This window comes from Nycticebus coucang, chromosome 6 (assembly GCF_027406575.1).
Source record: "Nycticebus coucang isolate mNycCou1 chromosome 6, mNycCou1.pri, whole genome shotgun sequence".
NCBI lineage: Eukaryota > Metazoa > Chordata > Mammalia > Primates > Lorisidae > Nycticebus > Nycticebus coucang.
Genome location: NC_069785.1, coordinates 5,094,737 through 5,115,974, shown reverse-complemented (window position 1 = coordinate 5,115,974; position 21,238 = coordinate 5,094,737). Strand labels below are relative to the sequence as shown.

The 21,238-nt window shown below is 41.6% G+C and overlaps 1 protein-coding gene across 11 annotated transcripts in view; it reads right to left on the bottom strand.

The window, feature by feature from the left end:
* Window positions 1-751: 751 nt before the first annotated feature.
* The window catches only part of TXNDC16 (thioredoxin domain containing 16), a 115,672-nt gene continuing 95,185 nt past the window's right edge, over window positions 752-21,238 (bottom strand). For all 11 annotated transcript variants that reach the window (XM_053595379.1, XM_053595383.1, XM_053595384.1 and 8 more), the window contains exons 18-20: window positions 15,085-15,245; window positions 13,474-13,664; window positions 752-1,725 (exon numbers count right to left, since the gene is read on the bottom strand). In XM_053595379.1, coding sequence (XP_053451354.1) covers window positions 1,463-1,725; window positions 13,474-13,664; window positions 15,085-15,245 — 615 coding nt within the window. In that variant the 3' untranslated portion in view covers window positions 752-1,462. The remainder of the gene's footprint in view (window positions 1,726-13,473; window positions 13,665-15,084; window positions 15,246-21,238) is intronic.

The following is a 21,238-nucleotide window of genomic DNA, read 5'->3' as shown; positions in this document are numbered from 1 at the left end:
AAATAAAAGCAAATGAGGATAAACTGAATTAAGGCATAAATGCTACAGGAAAAAAAATGAGTGGGTATTGCCAGCAGTAGCAAATGGTCTGTGTTTTAACAAAATACACACCTTCACTGAAATCTAGCTGCTGTGGTGTTTTCAATTCCAGTTAAGAAACTCAGCTGTACTAGGCAAACCATATGTGGAGAAAGTTTAAAGGACAAGATATTATTACAAGCGTGCATTACACGGAGAAATAGGGCAGAGCACCAATAGGTTATTCCCAACAAATGTCTCAAACACTGCACAGAATAGACGTGAGGCAAACAACGGCTACAAACCATCCATCTAACGAGGAATTGAGAGAGAAAACATTAGCTTGGAGGTTAATCTTGGCCTCCCGTTAATAGCCGAGTCACCACGGCCCAGGGACAGCACTTTGATTTGTTTAAAGCTTACAAGGGTGGGTTTTAGACAGTTTTAGAAGGAGCCTCTCTCTTGTGAGAAGATGGCAGAAATGTTGAATTCCTGTTCAGTCTGAAATTTAGCCACATAATGTATAGAAATAGGGCAAGTTTTAGGACTTCCTTCAATATACACATACACATCATTTTGAGTCCTTTTTTAGGGTTACCTCATCACTTTTTGAAAAACTTATTAAAACTCATTTGTTAGAAAAGATAAGGGTATAATTAAGCAGAACCAGAGAATCCAGGAAGCTCAGTCTGCCACAGGTTGGTTTGACCTGGGGTCACTCAACTTTGGCTGCCCAGGGTGTGGTATGTAGCAGCGTCCCTGGCCTCTACCTCTCAGATGCTAGTGGTCCTGTTAGTCACGATATCAAAAACGTCTCCTGACATTGCCAGTATCCCTGGGGTCGGGGGGCAATCGCCCCATTTGAGAAGCACTGGCTTTAACATCATGGCTACAATAAACAAATGTAACTGCCAGCTGTATAACTCCACTGAGGAGTCCACTGTGATTAAACTAGAGGTACATTTTTATTTTAATCAAAATCATATCATGGTTAGAACTAAACAAGTTACAGAAGTTTCTGTCTAGTACTGAGCTGTCCGGTATAGTAATCACAGGTCACACATGATGCTAAGCACCTGAGACCTGGCCGTCCAACTTGAGGAGGGCAGCCCGTGTGAAGGGTGCTGCATTTTGAAGAGTTGGTATGAAAAAAGAATGCAAAAGATCTCAGCGATTTTTATATCAATTGGGCTATTTGGGGCATACTTACTGGGGGACATATAACATTAAAATTAACTTCACCTGCCCATTTTTACTTTGTTTCATGTAGCGACTAGAGAATTTGAAATGACTATGTCACTTGCCTTATAATTCTGTTGGATAGCATCGGTCTAGAAACTTGAAATGATTTATTATTCTTTAATGAAATAAATTCCTAAGTCCATCAAGTCAAAAAGACCTTGGAAAGAAAAGCACAGCCCTGTGCAGCCAGCCAGTTGTGGTGTCACAACTCTTGATCCTGCCTCAATGATTTTTCAGCTACTTTAAACCAATTGTTTCGATTCCAATGCTTTATTCTCAACATCTCAGCGGGTTCTTTCCTAGCTGCTGAGTCATCTTCATGTTGTTCCTTATCATTCTGCTGCACATCTGTTTCTTTTGTACACTCGGGAACTTTCCTGGTGGGATGTGGAGAGGCAGCATCCATCATGTTTAGAAAATCATAAGCAGGAAGAGGAGGTCTCCATTCTTGAGCAGGTAAAATTGCTGGAAGGTACAATCAAGGGTCAGAGATTAATAGCTATGCAACTATCATATGAATATACTAGAAAATATTTTATTTTGAAAAATATATTTGTAAGAGTAAAGGCTTTATTAGCTTTATCTAAGCAAAGCTAGAATTTTTTTTTTTTTTTTTTACTGTCATTGTGTAGTGGCTCATGTCTATAAACCCAGCCCTCTGGGAGACTGAAGTGGGTGGATTATTTATTATTTTGTTATTTATACAAGCGTTTCTTTACATTTTCAAGCATTTTATGGTTTTGAAGCTTTCTAATCATGGTGGGATTATACCTGTGGTGCATCTTACAAGGGTATATGTGAAACTTAGTAAATGTGGAATGTAAATGTCTTAACACAATAACTAAGAAAATGCCAGGAAGGCTATGTTAACCAGTGTGATGAAAATCGGTCAAACAGTCTATGAAACTAGTGTGTGGTGCCCCATGATCACATTAATGTACACAGCTATGATTTAATAAAAATAAATAAATAAAAATAAAAAGCTTGTTTTATAAAAATAATGAAAGACAAGGATTAATGCTACTCTGGAATCAACTGTACTGTTCATAGACAGTGATTAGATACTTTTTCTTAAGTATGCTTCATGGCGGTGAATCTCAGCATTATTTTAAAACACTGGTCATTAAAATTGGAAAACTAATGAAAGCTGATCATATAATGTCAACTAGACAGATTTTACAACACAGAGTTAGGATTTATTGGCTCATTTAAAACACTATTTTGAGAAACAAACTATATAAGGCAACGTGCAAAGTAAACCTTTAAAAAATAAATGCCAATGAAAGAATCTATATACAGTTACATGTCAAAAAATAATAATACTCATAAAATATAAACATGAGCATTTCTTGTAAGTATCTTTAAGAGCTTAGAAAATACATATAAATTTCAATTTCATAGAGTGAATTAAAGCTCAAACAAAAATCTGTGTATGTATATGTAAAGTACTTTTACTTTATGTATACTTTACTGTATATATGCAGTACTGTACTTAATGATATATAATTTCTTCACTTAGATTCAATTATACAAAATCTTTGTACTTGGTACATCACCAGGGTATTAAATTTAGACTACTTATGGAACTGATGTTTCAAATTGGTGTTGACAGCAGATTCAAAAGTAATAAACGATGAAATATTTTCTTCAATGTAATAAATAGGTAAGAAGAATAACCGTAGTTTGCACTATGTAGATCAATGTATATTAAAGTAGTTGAAAGTGTAACAAATAGTTAGCAACATTGGGTGGTACCAACAAAGGAGTAGGGCACCAGCCTCATATACCGGAGGTGGTGGGTTCGAACCCCAGCCCCAGCCAAAAACTGCAAAAAAAATAGCAACATTTGAGTTTCTGACAGAGTCTCACTGTCATTTAGGCTGGAGTACAGTGGGGCAGTCACAGCTCACAGCAGCCTTGAACTTCAGGGCTCAAGCAATTCTCCCACCTCAGCCTCTCGAGTGGCTGGGACTACAGGCATGCAAATACTTTCTTCAATTTTTTGTAGAGACAGGGGTCTTGCTATTGCCCAGGCAGATCTCAAACTCTTGCCCTCAAACAATCCTCCTGCCTCAGCCTCCTTGTGGGAGGAAACCCTGAAGTATTACATCTGGACCTGAAATGCCAGAAGGTTTTGTGCTTCTCTGATATCTGCACAGGGTTGCTCAGGATGACTCAGCCCTCTCTTTACAGCTTCTTCACTTTGCTGTGAATCCTGCACATGCTTTGAAACTGCGCATGGGGGACTATATGACAATCTCCTTGTCTGCCTTTCTGTAAACCTATGAAAGGACAGGGTGACAGGCCGAGGAGCTCGGCCATTTGGTCTCTAGTCCGCTGTGGCCACACTGGCTAAAATAAAGCGCTTCCTCTTTCAAACACAGGTGTTGGGGTGATTTGTTTCTATGAGGCCTTGTTTTCCTTCAACATCCTGAGTAGCTGAGATACAGGCAGGAGCCACTCTGCCCAGTGTAGCAATATTTACTTTTTAAGGTAAATGCTGCAGCCTAGTGGTCTGAGGCTATGACAAAAATGCCCCAAACTATCACCACACTTCTGCTAACTACTTGCTAAGGAAACTCTACAAAGATCTTAATTTTTAATGGCAAAGAAAACTGTTATCTTATATAAGTAGTAAATACATTATTCATAAAATTAGTAATAATAATAAACATTTATTGAGCTTTTAATTCTATGCATTATTCATTTAATCTTTCTTTTTTTTGAGACAGAGTCTTAATATATAACACCCGAGGTAGAGTGTGGTAGCATCACAGCTCACAGCAACCTCAAACTATTGGGCTTCAGTGATTCTCTTGCCTCAGCCTCCCGAGTTGCTGGGACTACAGGCGCCTGCCACAACGCCCGGCTATTTTTTGGTTGTAGTTGTCATTATTGTTTGGCAGGCCCAGGCCGGGTTCAAACCCTCCAGCCCCCGTGTATGTGGCCAGTGCCCTAGCCACTGAGCTACAGGTGCTGAGCCATTTAATCTTTACAATGAGGTAAATATGATTATTATCCCAATTACATATATGAGAAGACCAAGGCATAGAAAGGTCAAGGAACTAGACCAAAGTTAACTGTAAATCTCAGATAAGAATAGCCAGTCACCACAATTCCACAGAAATTAAGATGTGCAGCAAGCAAAACGAGGCAGACATCTGTGGCGTCGTGTACCAGTTAGCTGTTCCCAGATCATCCCTGCAATCCACCCCCCACGCCAGCCCCAGCTTAGAGAGGGTGGGAACAGGGCCTGCTTGTGCAGAAGGCAGAGTCCAGGGCACAGGGAAGGACCATTCAGTTTTCTTCTCTGCTGCAGACGCTGCAGGAACAGCTCATGAACAGCAGCCGTGACACACGGCAATGGCTCACGAACAGCGGCCGTGACACGCAGCAATAGCTCACAAACAGCGGCCGTGACACGCGGCAACGGCTCACGAACAACGGCCGTGACACGCGGAAACAATGGAAAACCTCAGAGTGAGTTGGTGAAGACATGAACAACATTGCAGTGGAAAATACTCCAGTCTCTCAGGACGCTCGGAAGAATCAGAACCTCTTGGTAATGATTTCAGTTGGGGACTTAAAGCCCCCAGGGAGGCTCCTGGTAGAAAAGGACATTTACATGATAACACTTTAGAGTCGTACTTTACAAAGTGCCCCTGTACACAGGGTTCACGTGATTCTTAAAGTCAGGGATGTGAAGTCTTCAGACAGGAATTATTAACCTCATGTTACAGTTGTAGAGTAGGAAACCGAGAAAGACTTGAGAGCCATCTCAAGGCAGGTCCCGAGCTTGGGATTCTGTGTTTTGAACAATACTATTTCTTTTGTTTCATGTCAAAAAATACAAAGCAAGAAGTTTGTATTGAGAAGCACACTGGCCCCAGCTGCACATAATCCTGACCTACAGGGGAATTCTACGTCACTGCAGCTGTAAAACGACAACATTCAACTTAATTCTGTAAAATGGCAATGCAGATGGTGAAGTGAATGTGGGGCATGTGGGAAGGTTAAGTACAGCTGGAAGGATCCCTGCACCGGGGGGCATGTGGCAAGGTTAAGTACAGCTGGAAGGACCCCTGCACCGGGGGGGCATGTGGCAAGGTTAAGTACAGCTGGAAGGATCCCTGCACCGGGGGGCATGTGGCAAGGTTAAGTACAGCTGGAAGGATCCCCTGCACCGGGGGGCATGTGGCAAGGTTAAGTACAGCTGGAAGGATCCCTGCACCGGGGGGCATGTGGCAAGGTTAAGTACAGCTGGAAGGACCCCTGCACCGGGGGGGCATGTGGCAAGGTTAAGTACAGCTGGAAGGATCCCTGCACCGGGGGGCATGTGGCAAGGTTAAGTACAGCTGGAAGGATCCCCTGCACCGGGGGGCATGTGGCAAGGTTAAGTACAGCTGGAAGGATCCCTGCACCGGGGGGCATGTGGCAAGGTTAAGTCCAGCTGGAGGACCCCTGCACCGGGGGGCATGTGGCAAGGTTATGTCCAGCTGGAAGGACCCCTGCACCGGGGGCATGTGGCAAGGTTAAGTACAGCTGGAAGGACCCCTGCACCGGGGGGCATGTGGCAAGGTTAAGTCCAGCTGGAAGGATCCCTGCACCGGGGGGCATGTGGCAAGGTTAAGTCCAGCTGGAAGGATCCCTGCACCGGGGGGCATGTGGCAAGGTTAGGTACAGCTGGAAGGATCCCTGCACCGGGGGGCATGTGGCAAGGTTAAGTACAGCTGGAAGGACCCCTGCACTGGGGGGCATGTGGCAAGGTTAAGTACAGCTGGAAGGACCCCTGCACCGGGGGGCATGTGGCAAGGTTAAGTCCAGCTGGAAGGACCCCTGCACCGGGGGGCATGTGGCAAGGTTAAGTACAGCTGGAAGGATCCCTGCACCGGGGGGCATGTGGCAAGGTTAAGTCCAGCTGGAGGACCCCTGCACCGGGGGCCATGTGGCAAGGTTATGTCCAGCTGGAAGGACCCCTGCACCGGGGGCATGTGGCAAGGTTAAGTCCAGCTGGAAGGACCCCTGCACCGGGGGGCATGTGGCAAGGTTAAGTCCAGCTGGAAGGATCCCTGCACCGGGGGGCATGTGGCAAGGTTAAGTCCAGCTGGAAGGATCCCTGCACCGGGGGGCATGTGGCAAGGTTAGGTACAGCTGGAAGGATCCCTGCACCGGGGGGCATGTGGCAAGGTTAAGTACAGCTGGAAGGATCCCTGCACCGGGGGGCATGTGGCAAGGTTAAGTACAGCTGGAAGGACCCCTGCACCGGGGGGCATGTGGCAAGGTTAAGTCCAGCTGGAAGGACCCCTGCACCGGGGGGGCATGTGGCAAGGTTAAGTACAGCTGGAAGGACCCCTGCACCGGGGGGCATGTGGCAAGGTTAAGTACAGCTTGAAGGACCCCTGCACCGGGGGGCATGTGGCAAGGTTAAGTACAGCTGGAAGGATCCCTGCACCGGGGGGCATGTGGCAAGGTTAAGTACAGCTGGAAGGACCCCTGCACCGGGGGGCATGTGGCAAGGTTAAGTCCAGCTGGAAGGATCCCTGCACCGGGGGGCATGTGGCAAGGTTAAGTCCAGCTGGAAGGATCCCTGCACCGGGGGGCATGTGGCAAGGTTAAGTCCAGCTGGAAGGATCCCTGCACCGGGGGGCATGTGGCAAGGTTAAGTCCAGCTGGAAGGATCCCTGCACCAGGGGGCATGTGGCAAGGTTAAGTCCAGCTGGAAGGATCCCTGCACCGGAGGGCATTGGCAAGGTTAAGTCCAGCTGGAAGGATCCCTGCACCGGGGGGCATTGGCAAGGTTAAGTCCAGCTGGAAGGATCCCTGCACCGGGGGGCATGTGGCAAGGTTAAGTACAGCTGGAAGGATCCCTGCACCGTGTAGCGACAATGCAGACATCCATGATGACTGACAACCACAGGACAGCTTCCTTCCAGACTGAATCACACAAAACAGTGCACTTAATTAATTTTGTCCCATTTCCTAGGGAAACATTAAAACTAATAAATTATCTAAATTATCTCAGAAAATTAAGACAAAACTACCATTTTAACGGAAAGAACAGCCAAAATAATCTTGAAAATGAGGAATGAAGTTAAAGAAATCAAATTTCTAGATTTTGAAGTATTTACAAAGCTATAAGGAAGACAGTGTTGTGTTTACTAACCTAAGGATGGGCACAAAAACATGTATGCAAATGTTCACAGCAGCATTATTCATAAGAGCCAAAAGGGAAAGCAACCCAAATGTCCATCAACCGATGAATGCAAAATCAAAGTGTGATCTAGCCACACCACAGACCATGTTCAGGGGGACTGTGTTCATGGACTGGGTGCGTCAGGCTATGACATGGAAATCCTTGAAATCCTCACACTGAGTGAAAGAAGCCAGACATTAAAAAGCTATAAATGGTATGATACCTTTTACCATGTCTATGAGCCATCCAGCTTAGGCAAATCCATAAGGCCAGAAAATAGATTAGTGTTTGCAAGAATATAGGTGGCCCTGAGGGATATTATAGTTAGTAAAATAAGCCAGGTACATAAAGAGAAATATTGTATAATCTCACTTTTATGTGGAATCTAAAATAACTTAATTCAACTCATGGTGGACAATAAATCTAAACCTAAGGCATGAAACTACAAAAGTTTTAGAAGAAAATGCTGAACTAACTCTTATAGACACTGTCCTAGGCAAAGAATTTATGAAGAAGATGCCAAAAGCAATCACAACAACAAATAAAATAAATAAATGGGACTTGACCAGATTCAAAATTGTTTGCACAGCTAAGGAAACAATTAGTAGACGACCTACAGAAAGGGAGAAAGTATTTGCAAGTTATACATCTGATAGAGGGCTGATAACCAGAATCTACAAAGAGCTCAAGCAAATCAGCAAGAAAAAAAAAATCAAACAACCTCATTAAAAAATGGGCAAAACACATGAACAAAAGCTTTTCAGAAAAAGATAGACTTAAGGGCCAACAAACATAGGAAAAAATGCTCAACATCTCTCATCATTAGGGAAATGAAAATCAAAACCACAATGAGATATCATCTAACTCCAGTGAAAATGACTTTTATCAAAAAGTCCCAAAACGACAAGTGCTGTTGTGGATGTGGAGAGAAAGGAACACTGGTCTACACATGGTTGGTGGGACTGCAAACTAGGACAGCCTCTGTGGAAAGGAGTAAGGAGATTCCTGAAGGGACTAAAAGTAGACCTGCCATGTGAGCCAGGAATCCCACTACGGAAGCAAAACAAGACATTTTATAAAAAACACACCTGCACCTAAATGTTCATAGCAGCACAGTTCACAATTGCAAAGATGTGGAAACAAGCCAGTGCCCATCAATATGTGAGCAGATTCATAAAATGTAGTACATGTATACCATGGAGTACTTACTACTCAGCCATAAAAGAAATGGTGAACTGATGCCTCTTGTATTAACCTGGATGGAACTGCAGACTATTCTTCTAAGTCAGAGGTTCTCAACCTTCCTAATGGCCACAACCCTTTAATACAGTCCCTCATGGTGTGGTCACCCCAACCATAAAAGTATTTTCGTTGCTACTTCATAACTGTAATTTTGCTGCTGTTACGAATTGTAATTTAAGTATCTGATATGCAGAATGGTCTTAGGCGACCCCTGTAAAAGGGTTGTTCAATCCCTACAGGTTGAGAACGGCTGTTCTAAGTATCACAAGAATGAAAAAACACATACCACATGTGCTCTCTATTAACCTGGAACTAATCAATCAACAATTATGTACACATATAGAAATAACATTCATCAAGAATCAAGTAGGTGGGGAAGTTGTAAATTCACGGGTAGAGTGCACACTATCTGGGTGATGGGCACACTTGTAACTGTGACTCAAACTGTACAAAAGCAATGTATATAGCCAAAACATTTGTACCCCCATAATATTCCAAAACGAAAAATACATATAAAATAAAATAACTAAACTCACAAAAGGAGAAGAGGGTAGAGTGGTGGTTACCAGGTTTGGCTGGGGGTGGGGCGATGTTAGAGTTCAAAGTTTATTAAACAGGAGCAGTAAGTCCCGGAGACCTGCTGTAGAGTGTGGTGACTGTGGTAGGTAACACTGCGTTATATACTTGAAAATTACTAACAGAGATTTCAAATGTTCTCACCACAAATAAACAAGAAGTATGTGAAGTGATAGGTATGTTAGCTAGCTTGGTTTAATCATTCCACAATGTTTACATATATGAAAACATCATACTGCATACTGTAAATCATCATTTTCTTCATTTGTCACTTAAAAGAAATTCTGGCTCTGGAGTAAAAGAGATCCAGGTTGAAATCCAAGCACCCTCATTTACTGGTTAATTATGACTGAACTACAGGTTGACTTAACTGTTCTATAGACAATAATACTCATCTGAGCTTTTCGAGAATTTAATGAGAATGTCTGTAAGTCACTTAGCATTGTGCTAGCCACCTAGTAGGCATTCAATAAATGTTAGCTATTATTAAATTTAATAAAATGTAATCATGGTACTTATTTTTATGTGTAATAATTCCTACCACATAGGTTTCTCATGAGGATTAGATGAAATAATGTAAGAAATGTATTTTTGTCAGCTATTATTTTATTCACGTTAAATATCCTGAATCAAGGAATGTCATCTTATTCTTTGTCCAGATGATAAAATTAAGATATTTATTAAAATACTATTTCAATAAGCAGAAATTCTTCCCCCGAATATTTATGACTATAGACTGGACATAATGGTTATGGGGTTTAGTTAAAAATCAACACAAACTCAATTATCACCTGATAATCTTGGTGACTACTCAGACTGAATTGCACGGTTACCTGGAGATTCAGTAAAACAAGAAAATGATATGTTAGATACATCAGGCGATCGAGTCGAAATGAGGCTCTGGACTTAAGATTGTTCGGTTGGAGCTGCACTGGGATTTATTAGTGAATAACCTTTGACAAGTTACTTAAGCTCTATCTTAATTTTATCATCTGGAAAAAGAATGTGATGATGACATGCAGAATCCTGAGGTGGTTGTGAGAATAAATCAGAGAGAGCTTCCCGAAATGTACTCAGCGCCAGGCCTGGAAGGAACACATTCTTAATGAATACTGGCTATTATTTTTATTCCATCAGTAGCTTTCTATGAAGTAACTGTCCTAAAGTGTAAAAGCCAGATGTATCACAACCTTCAGGGTAGAGCCATCCGATCAACAAAAGCAATAATAATAAACATTGAGGGAAAATCCAAAGATAGTTTCAGTCTGAAACGCACATTCTTAGATACACGCAGACCTCACTTTGTTGTGCTTTGCTTTAATGTACTTAGTGGATATTTTGTATTTTACAGATTAAAGGTTTGTGGCAATCCTGCTTTGAGCCTGCGCTCTCTTCACATCTCTGTCATATTTTGATAAGTCTCATGATATTTCAAACTTTTTCATTATTTTCATTACTTTTTTATCTGTCTTGGTGATCTGCGAGCAATGACCTTTGATGTTATCACCGTAGTTTGGCAGAGATGTGACACAAACCAGTCCCACCTAAGACAAGGAACTTCATCAATACATGCTGTCCCTGTCTCTCTCCCTTCAAGATGCAAGAATATTAAAATTGGACCAAACAATAACCTTCCAATGGCCTTTAAGTGTTCAAGTGAAAAGAAGACTCTCTCACTGGACACTGAAACCTAAAGATGGCTAAGCTTTCTCAGTGAGGCAGGCACGCTGAAAACCAAGACAGGCTGCAGCCGGCCCTCTCTAGCCCACCTGCTCTGTTGTGAATGCAAAGGAAAAGTTCTTGAAGGAAAGTAAAAGTGCTTTTCCAGTGAACACACAAATGATAAGAAAGCACAACGGCCTTACTGCCGATAGGGAGAAGTATGCAAACAGAAGATCAAACCAGCCGCAGCACTACCTTAAAATGAAGCCAAAGTTCATCCGGAGCTAGGCACTAACTCCCCCAGTTGTGTGAAGGCTGAGGCAGGTGAGGAACTGCAGAAGCACAGCTGGAGTTAGCAGAGGCCGGTCTGCACTTTAAGGAAAGACGCTGTCTCCATAACATAAATGTGCCAGGTGAAGCCGCAGGGAGTGCCGGGGCATCGCGCAAGTTATCCGGATCACCTGATGAGATCACCGATGAAGGTGGCTGTGCTAATACCATATATTCAGCGTGACGAAACAGCCTACTACAGGAAGAAGATGCCATCTAGGACTTGTCAGAGAGAGATGCCTGACTTCAAAGATTTAAAGGACATTGTAAGCTGAAGCCGATGTTCACTGACCATTCCAAAACTCCTAGGGCCCTCAAGAATTATGCTCAATTTACTCTGCCTGTGCTCTGAAAACAGAACAACAAAGCATGATAATAGCAAGATTGTTTATAGAAAAAAGATTTCCTTTCAAAATGTAATTGCTTATTGACAACGCACCTCATCACCCAAGAGCTCTGATGGAGACACACAAGACTAATGTTCTCATGCCTGCTGACACAGAATCCACCCTGCAGCCTGGAGATCAGGAGTCATTGTGACTTTCACGTCTTACTATTTAAGAAATACATGTCATAAGGACATAGCTGCTATAGACAGTGATTCCTCAGAGGGAGCTGGGATGTCAACTGAAAACCTTCTGGGAGAGCCACTCTTCCAGCTGCTACTAAGCACGTCTTGTGAGCCATGGGAAGAGATCAAAATGTCAACATGAATAGGAGTTGAGCAGAAGTTGATTCCAGCCTCCTGGATGACTTTGAGGGGTTGATAATTCCAGTGGAGGAAGCAACTGCAGATGGGCTGGGACTTGGAAGAGAGCTAGAGCCAGAGACTGAGGAGGGGCTGAACTGCTGCATCTCGTGCTGTGAAGCTGCTGCTCACGGATGAGCAGAGAAAGTGGTTTCTCGAGATAGTACCTACCAGTACGATGCCATAACACTGCTGAAATGACAGTAAAAGCTTTAGAATATCACATAACACAGCAACAGGGCTTGAGAGAATTTTGAGAGAAGTTCTACTGTGGGTAAAAAGCTATCCAACAGCATCACACGCTTCAGAGAAATCTCTCATGAAAGGAGTTGACCAATGTGCAAACTTCATTGTTGTCTTGAGAAATAGCCACAGTCACCCCACCCTTCAGCAACCACCAGCCTCCTCAGTCAGCAGTCATCCACACGGAAGCAAGACCCTCCCCCAGCAAAGAGCTTAGAGCTCACTGAAGGCTCCCAGGATCATCAGCATCTTTTAGCAATGAAGTATGTTTTACTTACAGTATTTACTTTTTAGATACAATGCTACTGTACGCTTAACAGACGACTGCATAATATGAATATAACTTTTGTACGTACTAGGAAACCAAAAATTTTGTGTAACCTGCTTTATTGCAGTGTCTCAAAGCTAATATCTCTCCAATATCTCCGTGCCTGTATTAAGGACCAGAGTTTTACATAATAAGAATGTATTATTTATAAAATAGTCTCACTTTCTATAAACTACATATTTGCTTACAGCCATAGAACTGGCATGTATATGAAAAAGCTACACAGGAACTGTCTTGTGAAATCTACAATTTTATGTCTGTAAAAAGAGCATAAAGGACTTGTGCTTCAATAGAGCAATGCTCCCACTATAACCTTCCTTTAACGTTACAAATTACTAAAATTGTATTTTTGAAGACACTGGCAATCTATACAAGCAACACGGAATCGGTGAATTAAAATTCGAGAGCTGGAAGAGGCCTTTGCAGGCGACTCCGCTGTCTCCAACTGAGGCCTTGCAGCTTTGGTCTCACAATCAGAGTATTAATATTTAGGATAATTACAAATATTACAATTCAACTCATTCTAGCATTCATTAGCATTATTTAAAAGTTTAAAATTCAGCCAGGAGGGTGGCTTATGCCTATAATCCTAGCACTCTGGAATTCTGAGGCAGGAAGATCACTGGAGCTCAGGAGTTTAAGACCAGCTTGAGCAAAAGAGCAAGACCCCATCTCTACTAAAAATAGAAAAACTAATGAGGAGTTGTGGTGCACACCTGTAGTCCCAGCTACTCCAGAGGCTGAGGCAAGGGGATCGCTTAAGCCCAGGAGTTTGAGGTTGCTTGTAGCCAGGGCAACAGAATGAGACTCTGTCTCTAAATAAATAAGTTAGTTTAAAATTCATGGAACAAATTGCAGAACTGTGTATATTATACAAAACAGAAAACTTACTGATGTGGTTTTCTAGTCCTGCTTCTAATTTCTTAAGCCACAATGTAAGGTTTTGCTCAGTTATAGTCTGGCCTGAAGGAAATGCAAACACTTGGCCACCTGCATGCAGATTCACCAAAACGAGAACAGGAAGGGGAGGCACAGGGTCAAAGTATGCCTGTAAGATTCCTCTCCCCACAGGAGTATTCTTTCTACAAAAGGGAACAAATGTACGTGTTAATGAATGTTTCTTTTTATAACAAAACCATGAAAATAGTTTATAGAACATTATTAATCTTTAAATAGTCTTATGCCAGTAAGTTTATTTTACAAAAAGGTGTTCTGAAAACCAAAAGGTCTCTGACAGTGTAATCAGTCATCAGATTCTTTAAGTTTCTTTGTAACAGGGACAGTCCCCTTCTCTTTGAAGAAAAAAGACCTGACAGTTTAATGAGAAGCAGTCACAGCCCACAGGCCTATCAATTTAGGCCCAACATAGTCAATAGGTTCCTTCCAAAGTTTAGTCAAGTATCTGATAACATGTCAACTCAAAAATTAGTTACATAACTATAAATATTTCTTTTCCAAATAAAGTTGTGCCTTTCCTCCGGAAAAAAGAGGGTATTGATTTCAAATTAAAGAAGTGAAAACTCCTTATGTTCATATAAGGAAACATAAAGATACCTGGTTTTCCTAATGTAACACATTCCATAGTTTTTAAAATACTATTTTACTCTTAGATACCTACAGTGATAATTACCCAGGAAAATTTTGCCTCAAGCAATAGGATGTACTATTAAACTCTTCACAGTAAAAATGTACATTGCCCTACTTTGGTAATGTTTCAAATGAATTAAAAAATAAAATACGCCTTTTATCTGATGAAGCTGAATAAGGGACAGTGTGTGTATTTGTAAACTGTGTTCAAAGACGTTAAATGTAACACAAACAGTGCATCTAGAAAACACACCAGGAAACCCTACAGATGATGCTCCGAAACCGCTGTGTAACATTGTGGGCTGCACTTTAAAAATACAGAAGTATGAAAAAGAAACTGAAGGGAAAGGTCAATATGCTTACTTTTCGGTATTTGCCAAATTTTCCTCAATGAACGTCAATAACTTTTTTTTTTTTTTTGAGACAGAGTCTCACTATGTTGCCCTGGGTAGAGTGCCATGGTGTCATATCTCACAGCAACCTCCAACTCTTGTGCTTAAACAATTCTCTTGCCTCAGCCTCCCAAGTAGTTGGGACTACAGGTGCCTGCCACAACACCCGGCTATTTTTTGTTGCAGTTGTCATTGTTGTTTAGCTGGCCGGGGTCGGGTTCAAACCCACCAGCCTCAGTGTACGTGGTCAGCACCCTACTCACTGAGCTACGGGCACCAAGCCAACATCAATAACTTTTAAAATCAGAAAAAAATATAACTTAAAAAAACTTGTAGAATAAAATTCAACCTCTACCAAGGTCATCTTAGATCTTGTCAAGAGAGTTTAATTACTAGAATATCACAGTATACCTGGTCCCTTAACATTACCTTTAAAGGCAGAGTTAGAGAGTTGTGTTTCCTAATGAAAATGCAGTAATTATTATACTTTTGCTATCTCTTACATATTAAAAAATATACTTACAGATTTAACCAACAAGGAGTAAGTGTATTCAAGTGTTTCTGCTTTGCCAGTGTCAATATTGTTTTTTCATGCTGAGGACTTATACTCCCATCACTGAACAAAATCAGTAATGGTTTCTTAAGTCTTAAGTAAGTGGGAAGATTGTCCACAGTGATTTCTGGCTGTTAAAAGAAAGGGACAAAAAAAAAATTTTATATATATATATATACACACACACACGGAGGATGCATAAAACAGAAAATAATACTCAAATCGCTCATGCACTGTTAGTTTATAAAATATAATTCAAACACATTTCACATCAGCAGAGACTTAACTACACTAACTAAAAACTATCCATCTCAAGCTTCTTAGTAAGTTATTTTTGAAATGAACCTGCTAATAGAATTGAGAATAATTTAAAGGAGCCCCCCCCACTTTACAAGAATGTAACATTTCTAATAATTTCTTATGCTAAAATCTGGACCAAACTAGCCAGTACTCACATGAGAAGTACATAAAATTCCTGGTTTTTTTTTCCTCTAGCATAAAATACTTTTAATTTTATTTTAATAGACACGTAATTATACATATTTATGGAGTATACAGTATTGTTTTGATACACATATAGTGATAACATAAAATTTTTGAAACATATAAGCTAAGAAGAAATGTTCCTCCTTTTAATGTATATAGTGGCTTAAAATAAAAATTAATAGAGGCTAGTGGCTTCCTGTTACTACTTACAGATGGCTTGTTTGACTTCCCAACTCTTCCATCACCTAAGTAATCAAGTCCCTGCATTGAATTCTCTTTAAAGAAAGTACCTTGTTTTTCTTTGGGGAGGCGGAGACAAGATGGCTGACTGAAGCCAGCTTTCCACAGAGGCTCCCATCCAGAAGGAGAGTTAAAGGACAGAAATTTAGCAAGTAACCTGGTAGATTAGAGCTGCACCAAGAGAAGGTTGAAGAATGCATCTCAACCCCGCTGAGATGAGCTGCGACCCCAAGGATACAAACAAAAGGTACAAAATCCATCACCAAGCGGACGGGAGTGCCCCACAAACAAAAGAGCAGAGGTCAAAGGTCCTCCCACTACACTCCATGGGAGAGACCCTCTGGAAACTAGACCTACCTCCCCTAATAGGGTGCCACAGCATTCTCCTGCCAGGTATAAAACTGTATAAAACTGTACATATTCTCTACCTGCAATTCTGAGCTACGAGCACTCCCCTCCATTCTCACTCTGAGGTCTGGAGGCCTGTCCCGCAGGAGTCCAGATTCTTGGGTGATTTCTCAAGGGGTGTGGACAGGGCCTAGACTGCAGCTGGTCAGTGCTGATTCTGTGGCACGGGAGTGAGGAGAGGACGGTCGGCTGAGAGGGAACCACACCGGAGCAGCGGTGCCCCGAGGTGCAGACCAGCAGCCATTTTTGGCAACAATAGGGCTCATTCCCAGATATTCTGAAGCCACACCCCCTTGTCTACCTGGGCAACCAGAGGAGGCCGGGCATCTTCTCAGGTGGCAACCACAGTGGAACAGATCTGGGACGGAAAGGCAGGCCCCGTTGAGTAAAGGGTTTGCCTGAGGTGGTACCGGCCTGGGTGGAGTGTGGGGACTAGAAAACGCATGCGCAGAGCCGGGAAATTCCCAGGGCTGGGCTGACCCAGAGGACCGCTTTACTGAGTCTAAGATGCACACGGCCCTCAGGGGATCGTCAGCCTATAGACAAAGGAAGACAGGTGGCTAGAACTGACAGCTAACCGAATACAAACCTGCAGGAGCAAAGACAGGGCCTAAGGCACAGGCTCTGGGAACTCAAAACAGCTTCTCTTCTGCAGGGGAATTTAGCAGGGACAGAAACAGATTCCCACAAACTTGTTCTGGTTCTGTTCTGTCAGTAACATCAATCAGGGGCCGGGCTGGAACTGAGTAAACACCCCCCAGCCTCCATCAAGCACCCGAGGTTGTCAGGCCTCACCTCCCCATGCTGGATAGAGGCAGACCACAGCGGCATGGCTGAGCAGAAATAGATTTCCTTGTGACTCAGGCAGGTGCAACCCCCTGGAGTATCTGTTCACTAGAGGAAACTGGGTCACAGCCCTGCAGGGCTATCAGTGACTGGGTGTGACAGAGGTGCAAGGTGGGGAAGGAGGCATCAACCTTCCCAGACTAATTTATTTGCTGGGTGCATCCTCCTGACTTCACGGAGCACCGGAGCAAGTCATATCTGAGTTGTCACCAGACCCCTCGATCTAGTTGCCAGAGACCTTTTAAACTCTCCCACCTAAGACAGGTGCTGACTGAGCCAATTGATTTGGACTTTTTGAACTGAGGCAAGTGCCTGAGGACTATTCAAGTGGTGCCCTGGGTGTGTGGTTGTAGGAAGGTTTGATTTTCCTTTTCCAATTGTTGCCTATGGGGGGTGGGGTGACTTAATTGCTGGTATTTCTCCACATCTGAGACTTCAACCCAGAGTAACTGTTTCACTAGGGTCAGACAGAGACCAGCTGAAAACAAGACAGAACTACGTAGCCCCACCATACCAAACAGGTCCCAGTTTCTCAGGCCATAGCACTGTACGGGTTGTCAACAAAGCTCCAGGGGAAAAGTCAAACGGTTTAAAATAATCATGGGGCAGAATCAGTGGAAAAACTCTGGTAACACAAATAACCAGAATAGATCAACCCCCCCCCCCCCAGGAAAGATATGGCAGATGTAACTGAAGATCCCATTCATAAACAGCTGGCCAAAATGTCAGAAATCGAATTCAGAATTTGGATTGCAAACAAGATTAATAGAATGGAGGAAAATTTGCAATTAGAAATTCGAGGAAAAATTCAAAAGTTGTCTCAAGAATTTAACGAATTTAAAGACAAAACCTCCAAAGATTTTGACGCACTGAAGCAAGAATTTGCAGCCCTCAAAGATCTGAAAAATGCAGTAGAATCCCTCAGTAACAGAGTGGAGCAAGCAGAAGAAAGGATTTCTGACATTGAAGACAAAGCCTTTGAACACTCCCAAACTCTCAAAGAGGAAGAGAAATGGAGAGCAAAAACAGATCATTCTCTCTGAGAGCTCTGTGATAATTCGAAGAAGGCTAATATCCACCTCACTGGAAATCCCTGAAAGTGATGAAGTGACCTCGCAAGGCACAGAGACCCTTCTCCATGAAATTATGAAAGAGAATCTTCCAGACATGCCAAGAGATTCTGAAATTCAGATAGCAGACAGTTTCAGAACCTGAGCATGACTCAACCAGAATAAGACATACCCCAGGCATATCATAATTAACTTCACTAAAGTTAATATGAAGGAGAAAATTCTGAAAGCAGCCAGACGTAAGAAATCAATTACCTACACAGGGAAGAATATTAGAATGACTGCAGATCTCTCTGCTGAACTTTTCAAGCCAGAAGAGGGTGGTCATCGACTTTTAATCTCCTAAAGCAAAATAACTTTCAACCCCGGATCCTGTATCCAGCTAAACTAAGTTTCATTTATGATGGAGAAATTAAATACTTTAATGACATTCACGTGGTGAAGAAATTTGCCATAACCAAACCAGCTTTGGGATATTCTCAGACGTATCCTCCATAATGACCAGCCCAATCCTCTACCACAAAAGTAAACTCACTCAGAAACTTTTGATCAAACTCCAACTTCCACACTGGCAAAAGGATTAAAAATGTCCACTGGACTTTCGAAAAACTTGATAAACAAAATTTTACCAGACTTATCAATATTCTCCATTAATGTGAATGGCTTAAACTGTCCTCTAAACAGGCACAGGTTAGCTGACTTCATACAAAAACTCAGGTCAGATATTTGCTGCATACAAGAGTCACATCTTAACTTAAAAGATAAACATAGACTCAGGGTTAAAGGATGGTCATCCATATTTCAGGCAAACAGTAATCAGAAAAAGCAGGTGTTGCAATTTTATCTGCAGACACAACAGGCTTTAAACCAACAAACGTAAGGAAGGATAAGAATGGTCACTTCATATTTGTTAAGGGTAATACTCAATATGATGAGATTTCAATTATTAATATTTATGCACCCAAGCAGAATACACTTCAATTAATAAGAGAAACTCTAACAATCATGAGCAACTTGATTTCCTCCAGCTCCATAATAGTCGGAGATTTAAACACTCCTTTGGCAGTGTTGGATAGATACTCCAATAAGAAGCACTGCAAGCCTTCCTCAAGAAAACGGAAAGAGAGGAAGTTAACAACTTAATGGGACATCTCAAGCAACTGGAAAAGGAAGAACATTCCAACCCCAAACCCAGTAGAAGAAAAGAACTAATCAAAATTAGAGCAGAATTAAATGAAATTGAAAACAAAAGAATTATACAAGAGATCAACAAATCCAAAAGTTGGTTTTTTGAAAAGGTCAATAAAATAGATAAACCTTTGGCTAACCTAACAAGGAAAAAAGGAGTAAAATCTCTAATCTCATCAATCAGAAATGACAAAGACGAAATAACAACAGACTCCTCAGAAATTCAAAAATTCCTTAATGAATATTACAAGAAACTTTATTCTCAGAAATATGAAAATCTGAAGGAAATTGACCAATACTTGGAAGCATGTCACCTTCCAAGACTTAGCCAGAATCAAGTGGAAATGTTGAACAGGCCAATATCAAGTTCTGAAATAGCATCAACCATACAAAATCTCCCTAAGAAGAAAAGCCCAGGACCAGATGGCTACATGTCAGAATTCTACTAAACCTTTAAAGAGGAATTAGTACCTATATTACTCAACCTGTTCCAAAAGGTAGAAAAAGAAGGAAGACTACCCAACACGTTCCATGAGGCAAACATCACCCTGATCCCCAAACCAGGAAAAGACCCAACAAGAAAAGAAAATTATAGACCAATATCACTAATGAATATAGATGCAAAAATATTCAACAAGATCCTAACAAACAGAATCCAACAACACATCAAACAAATTATACATCATGACCAAGTTGGTTTTATCCCAGAGTCTCAAGGCTGCTTCAATATACGTAAATCTATAAGTATAATTCAGCACATAAACACATGAAAAAACAAAGACCATATGATTCTCTCAATTGATGCAGAAAAAGCTTTTGATAATATCCAGCATCCCTTCATGATCAGAACACTTAAGAAAATTGGTATAGAAGGGACATTTCTTAAACTGATAGAGGCCATCTACAGCAAACACACAGCCAGTATCGTACTGAATGGAGTTAAATTGAAATCATTTCCACTCAGATCAGGAACCAGACAAGGCTGCCCATTGTCTCCACTGCTCTTTAACATTGTAACGGAAGTTTTAGCCATCGCAATTAGGGAAGAAAAGGTGATCCAGGGTATCCGTATAGGGTCAGAAGAGATCAAACTTTCGTTCTTCGCAGATGATATGATTGTATATCTGGAAAACACCAGGGATTCTACTACAAAACTCTTAGAAGTGATGAAGGAATACAGCAGTGTCTCAGGTTACAAAATCAACATTCATAAATCGGTTGCCTTTATATATACCAACAATAGTCAAGCTAAAAAAACAGTTAAGGACTCTATTCCATTCACAGTAGTGCCAAAGAAGAGGAAATATTTGGGAGTTTAGGTAACAAAGGACATGAAAGATCTCTATAAAGAGAACTATGAAACTCTAAGAAAAGAAGTAGCTGAAGATGTTAACAAATGGAAAAACATACCATGCCCATGGCTGGGAAGAATCAACATTGTTAAAATGTCCATACTACCCAAAGCAATATACAATTTTAATGCAATTCCTATTAAAGCTCCACTGTCATACTTTAAAGATCTTGAAAAAATAATACTTCGTTTTATACGGAATTAGAAAAAACCTCCAATAGCCAAGATATTACTCAGAAATAAAAACAAAGCAGAAGGAATCAAGCTACCAGACCTCAGACTATACTATAAATCAATAGTGATCAAAACAGCATGGTATTGGCACAAAAACAGAGAAGTAGATGTCTGGAACAGAACAGAGAACCAAAAGATGAATCCAGCTACTTACCGTTATTTGATCTTTGACAAGCCAATTAAAAACATTCAGTGGGGAAAAGATTCCCTATTTAACAAATGGTGCTGGGTGAACTGGCTGGCAACCTGTAGAAGACTGAAACTGGATCCACACCTTTCACCATTAACTAAGATAGACTCT